The 26210-nt window shown below is 39.2% G+C and overlaps 1 protein-coding gene across 3 annotated transcripts in view; it reads right to left on the minus strand.

Moving 5' to 3' along the window:
* The window catches only part of pde4dip (phosphodiesterase 4D interacting protein), a 111738-nt gene that overhangs the window by 73423 nt on the left and 12105 nt on the right, over positions 1–26210 (minus strand). For 2 of the 3 annotated variants that reach the window (XM_058637554.1, XM_058637553.1), the window contains exons 1-3: positions 22945–23344; positions 18994–19046; positions 15232–15299 (exon numbers count right to left, since the gene is read on the minus strand). In XM_058637554.1, the coding sequence (XP_058493537.1) occupies positions 15232–15299; positions 18994–19046; positions 22945–22970 (147 nt within the window). In that variant the 5' untranslated portion in view covers positions 22971–23344. Of the gene's footprint in view, positions 1–15231; positions 15300–18993; positions 19047–22944; positions 23345–26210 lie in introns of those variants that run through there. The other variant, XM_058637555.1, reaches the window with a different exon arrangement.

The following is a 26210-nucleotide window of genomic DNA, read 5'->3' on the forward strand; positions in this document are numbered from 1 at the left end:
TCAGTTACTCTTCATGGACCACCACAGATTATTTCCAGTGATACCAAATATCTCAGGACATTTGCTATCAGGATAGGATGGGAGAGATGGATTTGAAGTGAATGAAGTGAGTTTATAGAGGAAATCATACATGTTTCGTAGTACATCAACATGTTTTAATCTACATTTTGCAATTTAGCATTTTGATCAATTCATCACAGTTGCATGAGCCTTATAGAATTTCCTAACATACCATCATTTTCATAGATTAGAGCAGTGTGTGAAGAGGGAAAAAGCGCCAGTACTCCCCTTATCTATGTGAGGCATGTGTGACTGTATTTCTAAATCATAAATCACTAAATTAAACTTTTTTTTCCAATAAGATCTATTTATTTAAATATTTAGTCCATATTAAAGTAAGTAAAAACTGGACTTATGTAACACATTTTGCCAACTTGTATATTTCGATGATCCTTAACAATGATTTAAACTTCAAGCACAAAGTACATTTTACTTGGTGTCCAGTTATTATGTTGTTCTTCCAGGACACAAACATGGCAAGATATCAATGAATATACCTAAACATGAGTATCTGTGTATTGGACTGTACCACTTCAAGCACTGCATTGGAGTTGAAGGTTTAGGCCTGAGAACTCATTGTGCTTGATTAGTTTTAAAGGAATACTTCACTTTAGCTTTGTATTACTACAGTAGAATAGGGGTAGTATCTTTTTAAAATTGTGCTTCCCAACCTCAGTTTCCCCTGAGTCGAGAAATATCTTAATTTTTTCTTTTTGTTACATACCCACCAGTGACACTTGGTCCGAGGCTTGAAACTGAAACGCTAATTCTGCACTTTTTAGACCCACTCGTCGGGAGAAGGGACCTCATTCCCAGAATGGAAACAGTGTCCGCCATCTTTGCTAACAGGACCAAGTGTCACTGGTGGACACGTAACAAAAAGAAAGAATGAAGATATTTCTCAACTCTGGGGAAACTGAGGTTGGGAAGCACAATTTTTAAAGATACTGATACTATAGTGTAGGCTATGTGGTTCAAAGTGAAATGCTGATTGTGAATGTAAATGTAAAAGTGTGTGGAAAACTAGGATTTACATTGATGCACTCAATGAAAGGATTGGTAATAAGGATTTGTGTTAAACAGAGATGCTGCTGCAGGTTTCCTGAGAACACTGATGCAGACCTGCTTTGAGTCCAGCCTCACCCAGTGGGGACAAAAACAACACACTCTTAAATACAGTGTTTGATGGTTGAATTCTAAAGTTTCATTGGACAGAGCAAAATATTTTCACAAGGTGGAGACGGCGCTCTCCTCGGTTAAAGGCAGAGAGAAAACAACTCCCAATAGTTTTAAAAATGAGGATTACTGGCATTCCACGGGCTCACAGGAGACTTCTGTTTTAGAAAATAAATAATAATAATAAAAAAAGTCTGCTAGCTTCCACAGAAGTTTCTAGAATAAGGCTTCTGTCTTTGCTGTGGCCCTGTCACCAGAGCAGAGGGTAGCTACAGTATAATGCCTCAGTATAGTCTGTTACTTTTCTCTGGATCTCAAGCTCTACAGTCAACTGAAGGCACTTAACTTTTGAAGGTCAGTCACCTCGGTGCCATCAGTCTGACAAAATCGCACACCATCAAATCGTGTCCAGTACATACACCAATCATTCTGATGTTTTTTTGGGTTACATTTAGGAGGGTTTATTGACAGAAACTGAAAAGCCCTTCCCATAGGTATGTTTGTATAAGTGTGTGACCTCTTTAAAATAACTTTTGTCATCTTGCACCATGTTTTACAGCAGCCCGAATGAATCTGCGTTCTCTTGCAAATGAGAAAGAACAGCTCCGCCCACTGATGCATAAACAATGAAGAATGGAAGAGGAAAGTGAAAGAGTGGGGAAAGCTGTGGAAGAATGTTATCCTTTCTGTTCCCTGACACACTTGGGAAGGGGAGAGGTGACCATTAGATGTCTCACTATTAGATGTCAATAATTATTACACACTATTAAGAAACAGAAAACTACTTGGTAAGAGTAAACGAAAAGACGTCAGTTTGAATTTAATCAGACAAAAAAGGTCAGGGTTAGCAACAATGATTTGTCATCCATCCAATGTCTGAGTCCAACTATTGGTAAGTCTTACTAAATATTATTTGTTTTAACCATCGAGCCATTGTTATAATTAAAAGAGAACATCTTATTGTACAGACTGAGTTAGTCTCAAGGTTGACTCCAAGAGAAAGCTATTGTGGTCATTCCTTGTCAGAAAGAAGGCGATCGGAGCCTGACGTAAACCATGATGGAGACGAGAGCAGATGATGCCAGAGAGAGAGTTTGTGTTTCACTGATTCTCATGGTTATGTTAAAGGTCATCAGACACACGATTATGTGTCATCTTGAGGACTGATCTTCATTACAGGTAGCATCAGGCTGTGCACATGCTTGAATTGAAGTTGCCGCTATCTCTTGGCCAAGTATGTTCAAATACATCCCTTCAACTTAACTTATCACAGACTCCAGGGCCTTCTTCACTGTTCTTCAAAACCTTAAAAGCAAAACCATAAAAGCAAAATTTTCCTGTAAAGCTGTGATCTGCAGATTAGTAAAAAGATAGCAATAGCCGGCTACACAAATGATACAATACTGCCACACTTACACAAGTAATGCTACATCATCGTCTAAATCAGTGTTTCTCAATCCTGGTCTTTGGGACCCACTGACCTGCATGTTTCAGATGTCTCCCTGCTCCAACACACCTGATTCAAACTGTCAGCTTGTCAACAACAATCCGTTCATTTAAATCAGGGAAACATCCTAAACAAACACTGATCTCAATCACCTGTGAAGAAATGCTTAACGGAATAATGAACCACAGGGCGACAGGTGACTGAGACGCTCGCAGGTTATTCCACTGTTTTGTGGAATGATTTTCAAACAGCATTTTCCTAACAGCAGCTGCTCATTGTTATCTTGGGAACTACTTTATGGTCGATTGATTAATCATGGCTGCTGATCAGGTTCAGCAGAAAAACCTGGCTGTTTTCCTGTTAAAAGAGAGGTTTTTGTTCCTTGTGTGAACTGTTGGGTTTCTCTGCTCTCGTTGATGATATACAGGTTTCTGCCTTACTATGAAAAGTATCTTGAGATAAAGTGATGAACAATGAACACACACGTGTAAAGAAAAATGGCAACAGAGAGACAAGAAGGACGATCTCGAATAGCAAAGTATTATAATGGCCTATTGAAAATCAAGGCTGTCTTTCTTCCTGCTCCTGTTTTTCCTCCCCCCCCCCCCCCCCACTAGAAATGATTCAATTTAAAAGGCTTACTCAATCACCAATAAGTTAGGGGTTTTACCAAAAGGCACCTGTCCCTAATATATTCATATATAGCAGAAAACTCTCAGTTTCAACACCACATTCTAATGTGCCGATTCCAGTAACGCTGCGTTGGAAATAAATGATGACACATGGGTGCACACAGGCCAGTTCCAAGTCAGGATTATTATTTTTTTTAAACATACATATTTTTACTCCCACTTTTTCTCTGGCAAGTGGGTGAGTTTTCTCTGGTATGTGCGGAGGAAGGGAGGGAAAAGAAGGTCTGCTCAGCACATGTCGCTCTTTCACAACCTTTTAGAAGTTATCCCGGAGAAAAGGAGAGAGAGAGAGAGAGAGAGAGAGAGAGAGAGAGAGAGAGAGAGAGAGAGAGAGAGAGAGAGAGATTCAAAAGCAGGGAAAGAGACAAAGTGAGAATCTGCAGAATGTTTCTGTGATCGAGAGAGGGAGAGAGAAAAGAGGGGAAAAACAGAGGGGTTTGATTATACACAGATCTGGCCCTTACCAGCAGAGAGAGAGAGAGAGCGAGACACTAAAACAAAAACAAATGGAGACCATCAGTCAGTCCATCAGTAATAAGCTACAACAAGCAGGCGGCTGATGGGAAACACACACTAGCAGTTGGAGCAGTGAGACTAAAAAGATACAAAAGGGAACCTTGTTAGAATCTATATTGAATTTCCTCGTCTAATGAAGAGGTGTTTCTGATCATCACAGTCGCCAGATCTTTGACAGTTTGGAGGATAACTGTCAAATCTGTCCAACTCGTGTGTGTTCACCGAACGTCGGGCGAGAAGAAGTGCAGTGTCAACGCTGGATTTTAATAAGCTCTCTTTTAAAGCCGCTTTCTTGGCCTTGGATTATTATAATATTTGTTTTAACTTTTCAGTTGAGGGTGTGGAAATAATTGAAAAAGCTTGATCTTATGCAACATACTGGCCTTCATGTGTTCAGGACATGATACAACCATACAAACACCACAAGTCTACAACGTTTGTTTTAGTGTTCAGTGTTTTGTTTAGTTTAGTGTTTTACTGACACATTATTTGTTGATCAGCTGTTTTGGTCCACAGAATTGAATTGAACACACACAGCACAGCATTAATAAACCAATAACGTAACACAAACTTTTTTATACTGTAACAATTAGGTAAAGAACAATAGAAAAATGAGCAAAATAATTCTGATCTATTATTTTACTGCAAATATTGTTTAAAGGTACATAGTGTAACCTCTGATTGTACTTTTACCAACTCAAGCTTCCATCAAAAAGCAAAGGCTACCTCCCTCCAAAGGATTCAGTAATACATGTTTTTATAAATTCACTGCTGAATTACTGTAACTGTATATAATTTGGTATTGATCGATCACTGGTGTATCATGTGCAGCTCCTTTTCTCCTTTTCTCAATGGGATGCGTAACATGATCAGGTCACCCCTATACTGGCCTCGCTCCACTGACACAGTGCATTTATAGGACTGATTTTTTAAATCTTACCATTTGTTTTTAAACCCTTAAATAGGCTGGCACCTCAGTATGTGGCTGAACTGCTGGTCGACCAAACAGCCGCTCCTGGAAGTTGTTAAGACCAAACTGAAGACCAGAGGTGACTGAGCTTAGCAATGGCAGACCCTCGGCCTTGGAATAGCCTGCCCTTGCAGAGCAGTCTTCTTTCAAAACCTACTTATTTCTGTGTTATGTGTAGCAAGTGGTGCAATCTCATATGTCATGTTTATTATCTGCCGCTGTATTGATTTATGTTTTTGATTATGTTTTGTTGTGTTGATGTGATGATGTACAGCTATTTGGTGATTGTGACTTGACTTGGCTTTAAAGAGTGAAATCATTACAAATCATGAGGTCCAGGAATGTAAAGATGCAGGCACTAAAATAAATCACTACGACTGTGTATGTTAGCAAGCTCAAAAGCATTTTTGAAGTCCCTCAAATGAAATATTCACAATTTCACCAAACACAACAGCAACAGCAGTGCACCTACTCTGCTGTTGCACTGGAACGAAAAATGTAACATGATCATTATTATCAATGTGGCATTAGTACTTATCACTCATTACTTGTAAAAGTGAGCACCAAACTCTTTAAATTAAGATACAAAAGAAAAAAAGCCTTTTCATTGAAAACTATTTGGTCACACTTTATTTTGAGTCCGTTGTTGACTCTCTATTGATAATCTACAGGTATTCAGTGTCAGGTCAACAGATAACCAGTTGACACTTACTCAACTGATGAGTGAAATACAATCAATTATCGATCAATAATGGCCCTTTTCCATTAATGGTCTAAAAAAAGTAGCAGGTACTAAATAAAGTACCTGGTACCAGGTTACTATGCTAGTGGAAACGAAATTTAACCGTGCCGTGCCGAGGTGAGTAGAGCCATAAGTCTGTCATTTGAAAGTAAACAGGATCATGTCGACATATGATTAGATAGTATGTGTGATGGTCTGGTTTTTGGTTGTGTTTTTGTTTGCTTGGTGTTTCTCCTTGTTTCTCCTGCAGGTCTGGAGACCTACTTTCTCTGGAGTGCAATGAGGCTCACCTGGCTGCAATCCACACACCTGACTCCTATCTACTCCTCACCCTTCCTATATAAGCCAACTCAGACTTCACTCCAGTGCCAGAGAATGTCCGTCCGGTGTGGTAGTGCTCGTTCTTAAGCCCTTTTGGACTTTTTCTTCAGTGCCTTTTTGCTACTCTCTCCAGTTGTTTGACCTAGCGTCTAACACCAGTGATTTTGTGTTTTTGCTCAGATCAGAGACTTCTGGTTTTCAGTTCCTGCCTCTTTGTTTGAACTTTCCTTCTGTCGCTCGCCTTGTGGTCCACTCAGTCCTCCGGACCGTAACAGAATGATCAAGTCTTGGTGGATTATCTGTTCGTAGTATGATGTAGTAACATCAAATCATAGATTAGTAGACTAATAGATATAGATAGATATAGAAATAGATAGATTAATTACCCTATAGTTGACAGTCAAAAGACTATCAGCAGGAAAAGTACACGTGTGTCAGGTCCATGTAATTAGTAGAGTTGAAACAATTAATCGATAAATCGATTTTTAAAAAGAATAGATAACAAAGAAATCATTAAAAGTGAATCATTTTGGTTTGTGGACAAAACAAGACATTTGAGAACATCATCATTTCCAGGTTTGATGAACACCGATCAACATTTTTTAAGGTTTTCTGATATTTTATGGACCAAATGATTAATCGAGAAAATAATCGACAGATTAATGGATTATGAAAATAATTGTTACTTGCAGCTCTAGTAATTAGAGTGAAAATCAGCTGAGAACAGTAGTTGTAAATTTAAAGAATGGTAAATGGTTTGTATTTATATTGCGCTTTTCTAGTCTTGATGACCATGCAAAGCTTTGACACTACATTGTTGCCATTCACTCACACTTTCATCTATGTGCAGCACATTTTCTATCACTCAACTTTCATACCCATTCACACGCTACCTGTTGATTATTAGTAAAGAGTCAAGAATAGCCTATCAAAATAAAATGATATCAACTATTTTGACTTTAACAAATACGGCCGTGTCCCCGTGGCTGAAAAAAGTTCAGTCGTCTCCCTAAAGCAGAGGTCTCAAACTCACGGCCCTCCAATTGATTTAATTTGGCCCGCTGCATAATATCAACTTATGAGTTATTTCTGTATTTTGTTCATGAATAGATTGATTTTGCATCATACATGAGTTTTTTTATTTTGAACTATATATTGTTTCAAATAAAATAAAAACACTTTCATTTTGAGATTTTGTGAAATATCGTCATAGATCGTGACTTTTTTGTGTCGACTTGTCAGGCCTTGACTGAGCAGACTAGATGCTGTAGGTCATTTGAGTTTAAGAGCCCTCCCTTAAAGGAAACCCGCCACAATCCACTTATTGTGAGAGCCTTATTTCAAAATCCCACATTGTATCATCCCTATTCAAGTTTACCATCTGTGATTCAATATAAAGAAACTGATCAAATTCTAAGATGTTCTGTACTGTGAAATGTAATTAGAAATATTACTAATGTCTGTGTAATGGAATTATTATTATTATCATAAAAACTTCAATTCAACGTTGAGGGAGGCAAAGGGGCTGCAGAGGGAATTCTCTTGATTAAGCATAACACAGAGTTGGGAATAGCTCTGATTGCAGAGTTATAACTTTCCCATATTCTTACACTGCTGCCTCGAGAGGCCTGCAAACAATTCTGAAGCACTGTAACTATGTGTGTGTGTGTGTGTACAAATGACAAACAAAAAAATGAACATTTCATATAAAATCTTTGCTTTGGAGTGTGTTTTTAGACCTTAGAGCCTGAAACACTTTTCATTTCTCTTCTCTAACGGTTTAAATGTTTCCCGTCTTTTCCTGATCAAGCTGCCATGAACAGCCATTATCAGTGACTGTCATGTAGGCTGAGCCGATGTACATACGCTGTGGTCTCTCTGCCTCTCTGACTCCGGCATTAACGGCTCACAACACTGTCAGTGTAATTGCAGGATCCGGCCTGCCACTAACTATAAGACTGATTCATAAAAATACCTTCTTTTTTCCCTGTATGTGTCTTTTCATTTGCCTTTTTTGGTTTGTAATTGTTTTCATATGATGTATGGGCTCAGGAGAGCGGTAGTGTTGTTGTTAAAATATACTAAATAAATGTATTGGACTGAAAAATACACATTAAATGTGTCTGTACACAATATAGAACAAGCATGCACATGTAAATATGTAACATCCATGTATGAAACAAAGGAACAAAGTGAGCCACACACACACACCGGTCTGTATTACTGCTGTGAGAGTGTGTAGGGAGCAGATTACTGTACATTTTAACTGAACAATTATCATCCATGACTGACGCCGTGATCAAGTCAATATGTCTTCTCTGACCCGCCGGAGAGGAGCACAAATTTACTGCACACACCTGGGATCCATTAACAAAGTGGAGCGCAGGCTACCAGAGCACCGCTCGCACAGTTTGTCCATGCCTCTTACTGTCCAGATGGTGGTGCAAGTGCGGTGCAGTGAAGCTGGCCTGCTCTCAAAATAAGAAATACTCCGTTTGTAACATCTGCATGTTACGAACGGAGTATGACCTCACTTTGTGGGGTTAACATGGTGTAGAAATGCTGCATTGTGATTTTCTCGCTCGTAAATCCACTGTGTGAAATGCAGTTTACTTTGATATTATGGGCATGAGGTGTGTCAGGCTTCACTTTATATCTACAGGGTTGAAAATTTTGTTTATACATGTACATTAAGTCAGTAGATCCATAACAGGCCTTTTCTCAACTATGTATTTGAAGGTAAGCAGTGATGGATCCGGCTTATTGTTCTCAATTTGAAATTAATTTCTACACAAGGCAAATTGTATTGTACTAAGTTGATAAATAACATTTTACTTGTATTCTTATCATAGCTCACATGTATTTGTAAGGTAGAGAAGAATACCACTACTTTGTATGGCAACTGATAAAAACATGTATGATGTAACATTGTGTACACCTATCTCTCTCTCTCTCTGTGTGTGTGTGTGTGTGTGTGTGTACATGTTTAGGACCTTTTCTGTCATAAACACTGACCTTGAGTACAAGACCTGGTCCTAGTGAGACAGAACCTCATTTTTTGAGGTTGACATTATGGCCAAGATTTGAATTGTGGTTATGGTTAAGGTTAGTGGAAAAATTTTGTCTAGGCTAGAAGGCAATGCTGAGTCCTTAAAAGTATAGCTGTGCTATCCTGTGTGTATATGTACGTGTGTGTGTGTGTGTGTGTGTGTGTGTGTGTGTGTGTGTGTGTGTGTGTGAGAATGAAGGACAGCTAATCTGAGCACTAAGCTGAAAACTGAGCTGCTGTGTATTGATCTGCAGTCTGTCTGAGTGCTGCTGTGGTGAAAACTGACTCCAGCGCCGTTAGGTCATCCATTAACGGTCATCGAGGCTCATTCACCGGATGCACTTCAAAACTCTTCGTAACCTATAGTTTACTCATCACAACGCTACAAAGAACCTTGATTTACCTTTATATTTACCTGAAACAAATCCAAAGACTTTGTGAAAAATCTGATTTAACTGCACATTTTGTCCAGTGATAGGTCGGAGGGCGGGGCTCACAGACAGCTGGACACGATGGCATCCATATCTATTATTAGAAGGAGATCTGAGAAAACTGCCTCACGCTTCAATATCACTGAGGTCGTGTGGATATGGCTGCTGCTTCCTGAAATTAAAGACAACAGTCTGAAAATATCTATTCTAACAAAAGCTACTTGTCTTACAGTATATATGCTGTATAAGATAATAAAACTGTTCTGCTCCTCCTTTGATGACACATAATTATGTTTTAATGATGCGTTGTTTTCCACTGATATGCTCACTTATTTCTTAAACAGTGATCTGATGTAAACATAAAGTATTATGTTGTATGCATAGCAGATGTTACGTGTTTTTTTATTTAACTTGTTTGTATAACTTATTTTAAATCCCTATTACACCACTGTAAGACCACCACCCAATGTAAGGTTTGTGCCACAGTTGCTCTAAATTAACAGCATTGGTAATTATCAAAATTATTTTTTTATGTTTCTGTAATGGTTAATACACCAGTATTTAGAAGCTCTTTAATCTAAATGATATTTTAATGCTAAAATATAACTATTATTGTTATCCATGAATGAATTTCTGACTTCTCAGAGAAGCCCAGTGAGCCGGCTCAAATTTGGGTATAAAAAGGTGAATTCAGTTTATAACAATAACATTTTTAGTTTTAAACACGTTTTTGAAAGAGTTTCAGTTAAGCACTGTAAATGTTATTTTCAGAATGTTAGAAAGCTATATTTACACTTTAAATGACTAAACACTACACTTTAATGAGTGTTTTGAAAGAGTGTTTAGAAAATCTAACACTATGTAGCTACTGCTTTACCGCAAAATTGTTTGAAAGTGCCAACCTGGCGAAAGCCATCTATCTCCTCCACTTATTATTTTACGACCTTGCTGTTGTACCTGGTGAACCCTGGTTGTTTTAAAATGTGCTTTAGAAATAAAGCTAACTTGACTTCTTTTCTCTGGGAAGCACTCCTGCTCGGGTCCCTGTCCCTGGTCTCAGAACAAAATTCCCAGGGTGCTGATTTTAATCTGAGTTTGTACGCTCTTGTAAATTTGTGTGGGAATAATGAATTAAAAAAATGAATGTATAGTATGGTGATAAAAGGCCATATTTGTCTGCAAATGTATCTCAAATTGAGCATAAATTCGCCTTCATAATGCATTTGAAACTAACTACCAGCCACTTGGTAACCAGTGAACTTCACATGGAATCTCCTTACTGGCCACTGCACTGAAAACCTTAGCAACAACTTATCTGATTCTGTGACTCTGAATATTTTGTAAAAGATGAAGACATTTCATTTTCAGCTCACTGTGACTTGACAACATGTGCTCAATGACAGAGCATCAGTCGAACAACATCAGTTGCTGGATGACAGGATATTTCTGTACGGTGTTTTTCTTTCATCCAGACTCAGAGATGCCAGCTGCACAAAGCAGCAAACCAGAGGCAGCAGCTCGCTCGCTCACTCGCTCGCACACAGACACCCACACAGTATTCTGACCTAGTTCCAAATACCACAACAAAAACTTGGGGAGAACAAGAAGCGAAGAGGAGATAAAGGCAATCAAAAGAAATGTAGCATTCATGTCGCACGCTGGCTTCATCCCTGCTGTCAGCTGCAGAACTGCATGATCCGTCTCTGGTCTTCGTACTAATACTGAGTATGGTCCATTACTGCCACTCTGCTGATGGTAATTCAACACTGACGGACCTTTCATGGCATATGTGGCTTTGTAGAAGTGAATGCTGAGACTGAGGGCAAAATAACAGATTAACAACCCTAATTTGTCCTGAGGTTTTAATGGCCAAAATTATATGCATTCCTCCCCCTTCTTCTATCAATCTCTGTGGTCGGTTTGAATTCACATTTATAGGAGACCATGTGCTTTCAATTTCTGCTGCGGACTAATAAAGGCCATTTGTGAGAGGGGCATTTTGAATTTTTTTTTTTCTCTTTTTCTGAAACCTCAAGACTACAGAGCGATGTTTGACAGTTACAAACGCTGCTCTGGCAGCGTCATGTTTCTTCCAACCAGTCAGTGGGAAGATTGATTCTTTAAACTAACGCAAATGTGGAGAGAGGACACACTCTCACTCTCTCTCTCTCCCTCTCTCTCCCTCTCTCCCTCTCTCACACACACACACACACACACACACACACACACAAAGACATAAGCTGGATTCAATAATGCAGACTGTTCAATTAAGATCAGAGGACCAACATACGCTGCCACTGTCAGAAACGCTTAATGTAAAACTACAGCGGCAAAAAAAAGGTCAACAAACTTTTAATTTGCTCCGTCAGAATGTGGAAATTTTTCAGACAAGGCCCTGACTGTTATGTCTCTGCTCTTTATTGAAAATCAGTTGTTTCCGTTTGTTATACTGTGAGAGCCTGAACTGTAAATACTCCAGCCCAGTGATAGAAATCAGATAAATCACATGCTCCAGCCTGAAAGTCTCGCCCTGTGAGCGGAGTTTCATGCATGTTCTTGCCAGATTTCTCAGTTCCTCAATTCTCTACATTGACATCCATCCAAAATCCATTACAGTGATAACGTTTGTTTGACTGTTGTTACAAGCCCACTTTTGCACCGGATCACTTATTTTAGGCTGATTTAGGGATTTACCACCAACATCTGTACTTTATATAGCACAATCAAACAGAAAAATAACAGGTTTAGATATAGCTAAAATGTTGTTTATCAAAACTAAACATATGACACTGATGCTTCGACTATATTTTATCTGTAAGAGGAAGGAGAAATTAAAATGTAAAGTTTCCTTGCAACAGAGTTCTTGAGGTTTGTAAAGATATTATTATCTGGTTTGCTTGGAATCACAGAAACCTTCCCATGGTTATGAGTGCCAGCATTTTACTATAAAGACCTGTCTTTTAGATTCTTGTCAAATAACTATGGAGCCTTTATATGACATAAACACACAGCTGTTGGTCAAAGAATGTCTTCAGTGCCAGGAAGCCTCAAATGAACAGAAGCTGAAGTTTGGTCACATTTAGGACACAGAACTAGTTGGTTAAAGGCTGCAAAACTAACTACTCTTACTGTATGTGTCAATACAAAGGGCTTCACTGTGGACATGGACACCACAGCTAATATTAAAACTACATCATGTCACATGACCATTAGAAGAAGAAAAAAAAGCATGTTGATCAGAGTTAATATTGTGAGCGTGGCTAAAAAAAAAAATTAATGTATGATTAAGGACGGGCATTTCCAGTGTAAATGTGTATTTGAATATACTTTAGTCATCAAATATTCTAAACTTCAGCACATGACAGCTTGTGAAAGTAACGCAGGAGTCAACGAGATGCATTCAAGAAACCTTTAAAAAAAAAATGTAAATACAAATTATGACTCAAACACTGTAGTACATATGCCAGGACTGTAAGTGACGCTGCAACGCTACACCAAAAACAGAGATATAATAACAGAAACTGAGACACAATGAACAGAGCCACGCTTCCGTGTGCATATTTAGCGACAGACTTTTCTTCTTTTTTTTCAAAAAAGAGACTAGCAACAGATCTAGTGACTTTCTGTCATGAACCTAAATGCTTTACGAGAAGCAAATGCACAATTCTGACACACGAGTGAAATCCATCTACTGCAGGCGGAGACTCGGACACAGCAAGACAAGAATGAGCTGTGGATGTGCAGTGCCGTCGACTGTATGTGGAACAATCACTGATCTGTATTGTTCATTCAAGTAAAAATAGTTTCTGTGAAAATGGTTTTGTTTTCTCCTTTATTTTACAATTCAACCCCCGTAATGATGTGTTCTCACAATAAAATGTTCAAATCACAAAGCAAATTTGTGCTTAATGGAGCAACTACTTTCCAGCCATCTGATACCATTTTAAATTAAAAATTAAAAAAAATGTCATTTTATACGCATTATTTAAAATATATAGACATAAATCTAGAATTAAGACATTTTAGCAAAAAAACAACCCATAAAAACAAGCTATGAGTGGGTCCCGACCCTGTCTTCGGGACACACTGATCTAGATAACAAATAGTGACTATGTTTACAAATATAGAGATGAAGTGATGTGCATGTTTTGCAAAGCATCTAAAACATTTGCTCTTGATTAGTGACTGAACAAAAAAATGAACATTGCTCAGAATCAATCAGCGTTTGTTGGAAGAGGTGGATGTGACCACAACATTTGACCTCCACCCGCAACCCGACATTACTATAATCACCACCTCCCCCCTTCTGTAGCTCTGTCTTACACCAAAAAGGGGAACAGCATAATTGCAGCAGGCGTTATATCAGACCCAAAATGCACCTGGCAAACATCCCAGAATCCATTACTCTGGCACAGAACCAGCAGAAAAAAAAACTATGGCTCTCATCTCCTTAGTTTGAAACCAGCCAGGCATATTAGTGACTGAGATGTGCGGTCATTCAGATTATCTTCTAAAAATATGTCTGTGTATGTAAGGCCCCTTTGCGCACAGTCACTGCTACCTTTTATAGTTAATTTGGTCTTTCAGGCGTCTGCCATCATCGCAGATACTTGTGAGGATACGATTACTTCCATTTAAGTTTGGCAACACAAGTCTTCCAGGGTTAAAGGCTATTAGCAAAAAAAGTACTTAATGGTTATATCACAGCTACGAAAATTCTTGAAACTGGTAACTCTAGTGTAAGTTCAGTCACTTTGTTCTATTCTCATTCATCTCCTCTCAAGTCATTTGTTTTATGTCAGGACAGCAACCCTGTGCTAGTAATGTGAGAAGAACACAAAAAAGCTCTCGCAAAAGGTTTCAGACGTGAATTCTGCTGCTCATTATCCATTATCATCTGTCTGTCTGTGTGTGTGTGTGTGTGTGTGTGTGTTACTCGCATATGTCTCGAACCGACTGATCAAACTTGACAGGTGTCTTGCGACGGGCAGAGCCAAGTTCAACATGGTTTGGGGAAGTAATGCAAAAGATATCGGTAAAAGAAGCACACATTGGCTTACGCCGCTCTCGCCGCTCTACTGCAGCCACTCCCCCTCTCACTCTCACAGCACTGTGAGTGAGACAAGGCGCCGTCAAGCTGAGGCAGGTGACCAACGCAGTGCCCGACTGGCTGGCCGTAGAAGTTAACCCTTCATCATTCTCAACTGGTCATCAACTACTATCAGCACCAGTGTCTGGGGATTTGCCTTGAGACTCTTCTTTCGGTTATCAAATAAACCGTTGTAGGGGCATGACAGGTAATGTACAAATACATGAGGTTCATTGTGAAACTGCAGCAGGTAAGAGCACTTTGTTGAGGGAGTGGCAAACATTTGTGTTCACACATGCAAAACAATGTGGACCCAGGTGTCCCAGAGAGAGAGAGACTACCTCTGAAATGGATCTAAAGATGCATTCAGGACACATTATCTCACACTCACACCTCAGCTTACAGGTGTCAACCCTGTGATTGGAGCATTCAGGGCGGATGTGTGAGCAGGATCATAGCCAGAAATAGTTCTACAGCCTGCGTGAAAGATGAAATGACGGCTATTATGGAGAATTAACAGGAGACTGACTCATGTAGAGTTTCAGTTGCCACATCATGTCAACAAACACACCTAAATACAGCTGCAATGACTGATACAGAGCAGAGACAAGTGTGGACACATTTAAGTGGCTAATATTACTCAAGAGTCATTTTCCAGTAGCACTGAGAAGATCAGTTCTTCTGCTCACAGCAGTAATATCTGCACCACCAGAGCAAGAACACAGCTTTTATTCTTACCTGTTCAAACTCTCTGAGGCTGTGCATCTGTACCGAAGGGCCTTTAACCGCATCATCACATGAGTAATCTGTACAGACAGAAAAGGGGAAGATGTAAATAAATAAAATCTAAATTTAAACGTTGGAAAGAAAAGAGCAAGCCCAGTATTCTGAAGCAAGACCACAATGACCTTTTTCCATATTGGGAAATTACCAAACCATAACCTAAACCTTTTCATAACCTAAACCTTGGTTTGAGGTTTTCACAGAAAACTTGATTTGCCTTTTCATTTCCATCGCATTTTGGAAACCAGTTAAATATATGAGAAGACGTGCAGTTAAATGAGTAAGAGATTCCCTGTCGTGCTCATAGGAACATGAGATTCATACCAGCTAGTTTTTCAGTTTTCTTTGCAGCATGCATAGTGATCCTTTGATTTACTTTGATCCAGTCTGTACTGTGTCAGTCTGTGTTGTGTAGCTGTATCCCACTGATAGTGACACTCTAGTCTGCAATATGGCAGATCCTAATAAGCACTGGCTTTCCTGCTTTTTCTAGAAATATTTTCCGATAAACCGCGGTGTAGTGGCTTACACTGTTGCCTCAGAGTTGCAACTCGGTCCGAACAAGGGCCTTTCTGTGTGCGTACGGTCTAGCTCATCACTTCTCTTTCTTCTTCTTCTAATAAATTCTGACAGGCTGTACTCTGCCCCTTGAAGCCTGACTACTGATTTAAGCCAAAACATCCTAAAAATCATATATATATATTATATATATGAATATATATATATTGATATAAAATAAAAAAATATCGAAAATATATTTCGTTTTTCAACATAGTTATAAAAATAATAGTATTATTTTTAGTTCGTTTTTTTCAGTCAGTTATAGGTTTGCGTTTTTTTTTTTTTTTTTTATTTAATACTGGAGTAAATGGAGATGCATCAACGCAGAAGCCAGTACGTGATTTATCTCAGGCTGAGAGACACATTCTGCCTGACCACCTGAGTTGACGTAAGGGATGTGGACAGGTGCAATGTGATCGCAGAAAACACATTCTAATGCCAGGTTCATAGGGGGCCAAACATTGATGATGAAAGCTTTTGTTTTCCAATAACATCATTTAATTTTAACTGCAGGCTTTAAACACATGGATGTCAGCATCAATGCTGTATTTGGATTAGTGCTCTGTTTGGGTCCTCACAGGCAGTCATCATGAAACTCTAGATAACCCAACTTATTTAGCACTTCTAGGACTTTGATGCTTCATTCCAGACTTCACCTGGTGATCTGATCAGAACAAACAAATATAGCATGTGAACATTGAGTGGTGTTTATTATTATTATTATTATTATTATTGTTGTTATCATTATTATTATTATTATTATTATTTAATCTATTTATTTATTCATATAAGCAGGAACAAAAAAGTCTTGCCAAGTGTGTGCTGCAAAGGCATGTGCAAACCACAGTGTTTTAAAACTGCTCCAGTGTTACTGAGAAGAATCATTAATCTAAAAGCATGGGCCTGGAACCTCAACACCTCAGGATATTCTGATCAACCCTTTCCTCATTAAAACCCAATTAAGCCTGTATATATATATATGAGCCGTGTCCACACTCAAGAATCTCATCCAGCTGAAACATTTCCAGGCCCAAAGACGTCTCACAGCCAAATGTAAGCTCTACTGAGGGCCAGGAGTTTTCCCAGAACCTTCATACAGGAAGGATTTGTACAATAACTCGAGTTTGACTCGTTTAAAAGCAGAGCCAGTAGGTGTGCAGTAGAAAAGGGGGCGGAGGTGGAAAGGGACTGGGCCCAGAGGGGCTTAATTAAGATGGGTTTGGCAGAATTCCGATTTCTGGTGGTTCTTTTAAAATTGCAGCACATTAAATATTATTAAAGAGCTGCTGTTTCTTCAAGGTATAAGGTCTTCTGGATGGAGGCCTGCGCTGCTAACAGCTGCAGTGTCCGCATCAGCCGGAGCACAGAATATTACACAACACTAATAGGACTGACGCACTGCTACAAATTCCCTTTTCTCACACACACACACACACACACACACACACACACACACACACACACACACACACACAGTACATGTGAAGAAACTCCCTGACATACATATTTAACCAAAAACCCTAAAATAATGCCCACCTTCATTTTATTTCCAAACACATGTTATTATTATGATAAAACTGAAAGAATTCCAAGGTCTAAGTGAATCATAGTTCATGGGTGACACGGAGGTGGAGTGGTTTGCATATTCACCCCATGTGTGAGTGAGTTTTCTCCAGGTTCTCTGGTTTCCTCCCACAGTCTAAAAATATGCAGCGGTTCAGTGGACACTTTAAGTTACGTCGTCTCCGGGTGTTGGTCCTGCAATGGACTGGTGACCTATGTCAGCTGTGATTGGCTCCCGTGACCCTCGTGCGGAGGATAGGTGGTCGACACCTGTCCTAATTGAAGGAATAAAGTCGCAGCTCAGTTTTGTTCTTGTGTAGGTGTAATTAATTTACAAAGCAACGCAAACTTCAGATTGGATTACAAAATGCTCTTTAAAAGGTCAGATAAAGCAGCACATGTACAGTATTCTTAAGATAGCATACACTTCTTGCTTTCATAAACTCTTTCATCATTAACTTTTGTAAGTTAGTCCATTAGTCCAGTTGGTCATGAAACCATGTTGGACCTATTCTTTGATAGAACTGCTCTGGGTACAGTAGACTTCCAAACTATTCTCCATGTTGTGATTATATTGGACAGTTGGTGAGATTATGTGCCTCAGGCAGATTTTACAGCTTATCTTGATAACTTGTTACAAACTGGTCTGGCTTGTATTTTGATGCAGTTACTGTAGAATGAAGCTGGTGAGTCAGACCAGGTGAGTCCCAGTCCCAGCACCAGGATGAAGAGGCGGAGCTACTTTTTTGGCAGCATCTTTTTTTCTCTTATACTGACTGTTGCTTTTCACTTCCCTGATATTTCCCCATCGAATGAAGTTTCAGGATATAAGGGAGACTACATGTTTTCTCTTTCATACTTGATGTTCAATTACACTAACTTTCATGGGGGCATGGCCTGAACATGTAGCCTCTGACAAAGTCACCAGTATCTTAAGTACATTGTGTTGACGAATCACCATAATATGCTTAAAATCACTTAATGTTAATTACAAATTCCCTAAAATGTTTTTTTTTTTTGTCTGAAGACTTAACCCTGAGATGCACAGGTTGTTGGGTTGTTATTCTTCAAAATCTTTGAAATTAAAAGTTTTTATATTTTCATATTCCAGGTATTCCTTATAAAATATGTTTGTGACATGAGGTCATTTGCATTTTTAAAAATCGTTTCATTCATTTTAAGAAATTTAAGCAGTTTTTGTATCACTACCCCACTTTTCCATAAGCAGGGTCAAAAATGACCCCAAGCATTTCCTGTGGAATCTCCTAGGAGTGTCAGTATAAAGGGTTTCTCTAAGTATAAATCACTCTTTTGTTGACCAAAATATAATGTAAATCATCATCTTTAACCAAAGTTAAAGAATTGTCTTAAGTTTATTGCAAAAACGCATTGATTCTATTGGGGTCGTTTTTGACCCCACTCATGGAAGAGTGTAGAGTGTATTGGGAGGTCATGCATCCAAGGGTTACAATGTTGTGTTGAATGAATCCATTTGTCTTTCTTGCTTATTAGGTTGTTGACATTTAATTCACACTTTCACACGTCACATTTTTCGGTTAAGTTAGGAAGAAATAAAAAAAGGATTTCACTTACCCATCATGGGTCCGATGCTCTTTGGCCGGGCCCGTTTTTCTGCACCACAGTGCCTGAAACGAGAGACAATCATCAGCTCACTGCCCTCGGTCTCAACACTGTCCTGCAGCTCATCCTCAGCAGACAGACACACTGACTGGTCCTCCACTGAAACCTGTACCTCCAGCTTCCAATTCTCCACCGACTCTGTATCCTATACCTGTCGGTCTGTCCCGTGTGCGTTATATGCAACTGAAGCTGTTAATCCAGGATGAGCAGAGCTGACAGAGGAGCAGGAGAAGAGAGTATATTCCCACTGACATGTCAGAAACAGCAGGCACACTCACACACTGGTGGAAACTGAGTCAGCGCATGCTTTAAGTCACACAGTCATTGCTCACCACTGCAGAAACAGTAAACAAAGACAGAGACAGAGAGTGGAGGAATCCCTGAGGTCTTTAGTAAGAAAAGAATATAACAAAGAGCCTTTCTCAGAGAATTTATCAACTACTAGTATATAATTACTACTTTTTTATTTATACCATTATGATATATACATTCATATCATTCGATTTCGATATATATCACAATAAAAATCAAATCAATATTTCTGTAAGGCTGGACGATATGGCTTATAAATAATATCTGGATGTCCCGACATACGAGACATATGTGGATATAAAGCTGCACACTGCATACTTATCTGGACTCATGAAATGTTTGTGCTTCTCAAAAGAGAGTGAAAATATCTAGTGTTTATGATCTGTATTACACGGTCTTCTAATACACTTACCATTCATTTCAGATCATATACCTGCTTTATTTTATTTCTTTGTCTTTTTAATGTTAAATGAAGGATATTTACGTGTGCTAGAAACAATGACATTGACTATAAATATGGTCAAACTCTGCTATAACACAAATAATTAGGCTTAAAGTGTCATTAAGTGACATTTTTAAATGTAATTTAAATATAAAATAGTGGATTTTATGTATTTTAATCAATATATGTATATATAAATATATATATGCTATATATATATATATATAATATTAAATTTATAAAATTCTGTGTATTTCGCTTATTCAGTCGACATACATCGATGCAACGCAGTCATCACATAATAGTCCTTAAAAAAAACCTAAGACAATACCTTGTCTCCTGTCATGATATGAAAAAAAAAAAACATTATTTCCATTATCCTCATGATTTTCTCCTTATTAGTAAAACCTCTGAATCTTTCATGAATGATCAATAGAAGAGTGTAAGCTACTAACGATATGCTGTAAAGGCCGTACAAGTGAGAATCAAGCAGATGAAGGCACTTGTCATGTTGGTGAGAACGTAATGAGCCAGGAATCAAAGGCTTTCACTACAATCAGTGTATTTGCCTCTATTTAAAGCATCCTGACCACCTAGGTGTGAGTGTTTCACAGAGACCTCCATGCATGAGTCTCGGTGAGGACAGCTGGTGACGGTGTGTGACAGTGGAGGCTGAGCAGGCAACAGGACAGTAAAGGTCTCTTCAGCAGCTGTGGACATCAGCAGACCACCCGAGCACTCAGCGACAAACTCAAGTCCTGTCACAACATTTGTGCGTCTTCATGTGCTGGCAGTCGTCATCAGTGCACTGCTAAGTGAAGGCCCTTTTAGGCAGACTGTGACAACAGCACTGGTTCCAGGTTTGTTATGACAGTCGTGTAGGTTAATTAGCAAGGTCCTTAATGACAATTAAAATATCCCTCACCAAAAAAAGGTCATGGATTGGGAAAACACAATATTAACAACAGATAAAATATATAACATTTATAGTACATAACACATTAGGCAATCTTATTTTTAAATTTCCAGATATTGTGTATCTAAAAATGTTGTTGTTTTGGTTTATATTTGTTTATTGCTTTTCAACATTTAAAGTTTTTGTGGAAGTGTTTCTGATATTGTGGATTATTTGATTAATTGAACAGGTTATAAATCAAAATAAGCCCTGACCTTCAGCCTGTTTAATTTTCAGTCACGGATTTTAAGAAATGTTTTAAACCTTTTTTTTTCTTTCTTTTTTTAAGAACAAAACAAACAAAAAAATTTGAAAAAAAAAAATGTATTGATTCACTATATACTGTATGTTCTCTTTGATCAATGGAAGGCACAGTCTGTCTGCTTTCTCTGTATGTTGGTTCTGTGATGGACTGGTGACCTGTCCAGAATGTTTTGTTTTGATTTAATTTTATTTGTATGATGAATAGTTTGTTTTTAATGTTAAAAAGTAATTCCAATTGATAAAACCGATATTTAAATGATTCAAGGATCTTTATTTTCATTTTTACAACATGTGATAAATGACTAGAAACAAAAGTAGGTACTGAGGACCAGTAAAGACCCCAATATCTATCTATAAATTGCAGGAATGTCTGTCTGTGTGCGTGTGCGTGTGCGTGTGTGTGTGCGTGTGTGTCTGACTGTTATTTGCATATTTCTCAAACAGATGGACTGATTGATTTCAGACTGGACAGGTGTCTTGCTACAGACACGAGCAAGTGCAGTGCCAAGTTTGATAAGTTGTTTGGATAAGTAATGCAAAAGATAATGTTACATTTATCGATAAAAGAAGCACACATTGGCTCTCGCCGCTCTACTGTAGCCACTCCCCCTCTCACTCACACAGCACTGTGGGCTACCTGACAAGATAAGCGGGCCTTTTGGCAGAATTGAATCCGCGGGTAAAAAGATTTGTGGGTGATTGGAGTCTGACCTCAACAATAAAGACTCCCTGAATGCGTTGTGTCTGCATTACAACGAGTCAGCGGATTTTGCAACAACACCCCAACAAACACAGGTATGCAGTGGCTATTCAAAACTATGTAAAACATGATGTGCAACAAACTGACACTTGGAATAGCCCAGCCTACTTTGGACAGTCTTTAGACGTTGAATAAACAAACGACAATTCCGAACCAAACCAACAATTACTAAAAACACACACAAAAACAGATTTTGCACTGCACCAGTTAACTTACAATACGAGAACTTGACAAGACCTTTATAAACACTTGATGTTTTTTAGTGTTTCATTTAAATGTTTATTACAGTTTGCTCAAACCCACACAGTTGTTTTACTCCGCACTAACACAGTATGTCACCGTGTGCTGCAGGAAAATGCCTATAAATTACAATTTGGAGCATTTCATAACAAAGCATTCATCATGACCACACTGTTGTGTCTGAGAAAGGTTACAATGACTACAGCTAACAGCTCATTTAGACTTTTGCTTTGAAATGAGCTCAGCCAATCACTGCCTGTCATGCAGGCTCTCTTCTTGTGGGAGTCGAGGCTGCATCATGAGTTCTTATGTAACACTGGCACAAAGGTCTACTTCTCTACTACCACTTTTAAATATTGTTTATTTGCAAAGGAGAAGCTTGTACACACACACACTTCATCTTGTACAGTGTTTTTAGTGAGGACACTCATAGACATAATCAACTGCGTAAAATGAAGGATTATCTCATTTTATCTTATCTGTCTTACCTTAACCATCTCAACTAGTAAAAAAATGTACTAACTAATCTGAACTTAAACCTAATTAAAATCCTAACTGACCCCTAAAACCAAGTCTTAACCCCTAAACAGCCTTTTTAAGGTGTGACAAAACACAAGGACCATCCAAATTGTCCTCACTTCCTGTACCTTATACATTATTTGATCACAATTTCCATTCATTTGGACAGCCTACCCAAGGCCTAATCCCTAACCTTAACAAAACCCAGTGAATGCGTAACCCTAACGTCAACCTAACCGCAATTCAAATGTTAGCCCTAAACTTAACCAGTGCTTGTTCTGCCACCTCTCTGTCTGTCTGTCTCTCTCTCTCTCTCACACACACACAAACACACAGAACAGCAGCTCACAAACCACACACATTCACCAAATGTCTCATCACAACAGCTGCTATCATTAACAAAAGCCTTACCTTCCCCTGTAGAGAAATCCACTCATTTTTCAGCTGCAAGCATCATTACAAAAAATCAAGAAGCTGCAACAGCTGTTCCATTCTCCCAGAATGTGCTCCAGCGTCAGGTGAGTCCTCAGTCTGACTGCCTCCACAGACCTGGACACATCCTGCCAGTGCAGCTCCCTTACTCAAGAGTTGGTATGAAGCTTTTTAAGCCTGTAGTTTCTCTGCGCTCTGACCCAGAGAGAAGTGACCACAGTCAGGGCTCTCTAGCTGCGAGGCTCCCAGTGGAGCAAGCCAAGCACCCAGGCATTCATTTGACGTGGCAGAGAGAGCAGCAGAGAGAGGAGGTAAACACAAGCGGGGAGCAAAGGTACACACTCGCACTGCCTGGTTCAGCATGAAAGAGTGATCTGTCTCAGCATGCTCCAAAACAGACACTCCACAAGGTGTGTGTGTGTGTGTGTGAGCATGTGTACAAACCACACCAATGTCTTCCTGCCATTGCTTGTAAAAGAGTCACAGAACTGTCAATCGCCTCAGGTATTTTTTGGATGCAGGGTGGAGCACAAAGGGGGCCGTGTGTGTGTGTGTGTGTGTGTGTGTGCGTGCCCCCCCTCCCCTCCCTCCCCTGCAGGTGTTTGTGTGTGTGTATGACATGTTGGAGCAGGTAAAACGAGGTATGAATGGAGACTCTGATATGCTACTGCATCAAGCATCGCGTGTGTGTGTGTACCTGTATGAATTTTCGGGGGGAATTCCTGATATGAGTGATACAAGTTGGTTTTACAGTTTAAATTAAGTTAAAACTATAGTTTAAATGTCCAGTGACATAAGTTTTGGAATAGTATCCAAATAGGAATAATTTTGGTATCCCGGTTCGACCGAGGGCCATTCTGTGTGGAGTTTGCATGAGTTCTCTCCAGCCCTCTCCAGCCCTGTGATAGACTGTTGACCTGTCCACGGTGTACCCCGTGTTTGCCCCTTGTCAGCTGGGTTTGGTTCCAGCTCATGTGGAGGATAACATGGTAGAGAATGAACGGATGAACGGCAGCAGCAATTAAGTATGAGAACTTTGCTAGTTTTACTCACAGTTTTGTTTTTTCAACACCATATCTCCAACATCCATTCATTTCTCAGTTCATAGCTCTCTGATATAAGATTACAAAGTTACACTGAATGCAGGGACCTGGTCTGGTCCCAGTGTGGTGACATGACATACTATAATTACATGACAGCTTAAAAACAGCCAAAAAGGATGAAATGTTCATGTAATTTAACTTCATTATATTCTCATGGACCTCAGCTGATCACAGTGTTCACACATCTTCTCTTAAGGGGCACACCCACACACTCACATATGCTGTAGTTAGACAATGACCAGCCAAGCATTGTTGTTCCCTACTGAGCTTTACTGACCGGATGTCAAATCGCCGCCAGGTCCTTCTGTCTCTACCTCATCTCCCTCCTTTCTGTCCCCTACCTCTCCTCTGTCTCCCATTTTTCCTTTCACCACAACCTGTCTAGGCAGATGCTGCACATCTTTGAGTCTGGTTCTGTCAGAGATTTCTTCTTCTAGTGTTTGCTCATTGTGTGAATTGTTGGGTTTCTCTGCTCTCCATGACAGTGTCTATTTACAGTGCCTCGAGATAATGTATGTTATGATTTGGTGCTATACAAATAAATTGAATTGAATGACTATGGTAATGGAAAATTAACCAAACCGTGTAGTAAAGCTGCGCTGTGCCATGTCGTGCCTGGACTGTACAGTGGAAAAGCGCCATTCGTGGAGAAATAACTCTACAGAATAAGTTCCAGATTGAGGACTTTGTGTAACCCTGTGGAGTCTCCCTCTCTCTCCCTCCCCATTCTATCTTCAATCCATCTCCACCAGAGCTTCCTCACATACCTGCCTCACATTCCACTAATGCAACTGCTGCACTAAGGATTGCAGAAGGGCCGTGGGACTGGAGGCATGCAGCCCTGCAGGTCTGGACAGAGAAGGAGGTCAGACCGCCAGGCTTCCCTTCTGCCGAAGTTATGCAATCAGCCAAAACAACAGCGTGTCGCTTTGTGATTTACTGCTCATTTCACATGGACTCATTCCTTGTTATAATCTGGGTAGCGGTTTGTCCTACTAACAAAGATAGTGATAAGGTATAACTGATAACTGACAGCATGCCAGGTTGTGATTATTCTCTCACTTATTCTTTAAGTTGATTTAACAGTTTGATCTCTTCAAGACTCTTTCAAAAGATAAGAACATAGGAAATGTCACATTTGGTTGCAGCTCATGGATTAGTGCAGATTTGTGCCAGGGCATCATGAGTAGAAATTGTTTCTTTAAAGCAGCTTTTTTCCAAACCTTCTCTTTAGGGACCACTTTTGAAAGATGGCAAACTGTTGTGAGCCAAATCACAATATACTAACTGTGACAAAAGATAATGTGTTCATAATTGTGCGACTAATTTACAACCATATCTGTAACATCTGACATCATTTAGAATTACTCGATTCCAGGAGGTCTTTGTTCCAACCAGGTCGTGAACCCGGGAGTGCTAACCTCTACAGCAGGGGTGTCAAACGTACGGCCCGGGGGCCAGAACCGGCCCACTAGAGGGTCCAATCCGGCCCGCAGGTTGAATTTGTGAAAATGTCATACTATATACAATACATACAATACTATATTTTCCAGTTGCAGACACATGTGACTAAATGTCGTGTGCCTTTATAAATCCAATGTGATATGTGGAAATGGTAAATTTAGGCATAATATTGTTGAAATAGCAATTGTTTTTGTCAAGAAATGTCAGGTTGTTCATAATATGTTTTGTAAAACAAAGGAAATCGGCCACGTGAGCTATGTGAAAACATTTGAAGACAAGCTAGAAAAAAAAGTTAATCACATGAGTTTAATCTTGTAAAAAGACTGCATTTGATTGAGTATCAGTAAATACTCAAGACAGAGCATTGATACTGGTATCAGACATGAAATAGTGGTATCAATTAGGAATGGCATGATATCACTTTTCTATGACCGATACCAACATCACCACCTTGGGTATCTACTGATACCAATATCAGTCCAATACAGTCGTTTTACACGTTTTACACTATGACAGTGCTGACAATACATTTGTGCTGATGCATTTACCACCTACAGCCATTTCAATTCATTTCAAAGACATAATTCTCCAATTGCCAATAAACATTATGCTCCCGTTAAGGAGCAATAAACAACCCACAACAGGACTCAGTTAAAATGCTATTGCCGATTATTTATT

The sequence above is a fragment of the Solea solea genome, chromosome 9 (genome assembly GCF_958295425.1).
Source record: "Solea solea chromosome 9, fSolSol10.1, whole genome shotgun sequence".
Lineage (NCBI taxonomy): Eukaryota > Metazoa > Chordata > Actinopteri > Pleuronectiformes > Soleidae > Solea > Solea solea.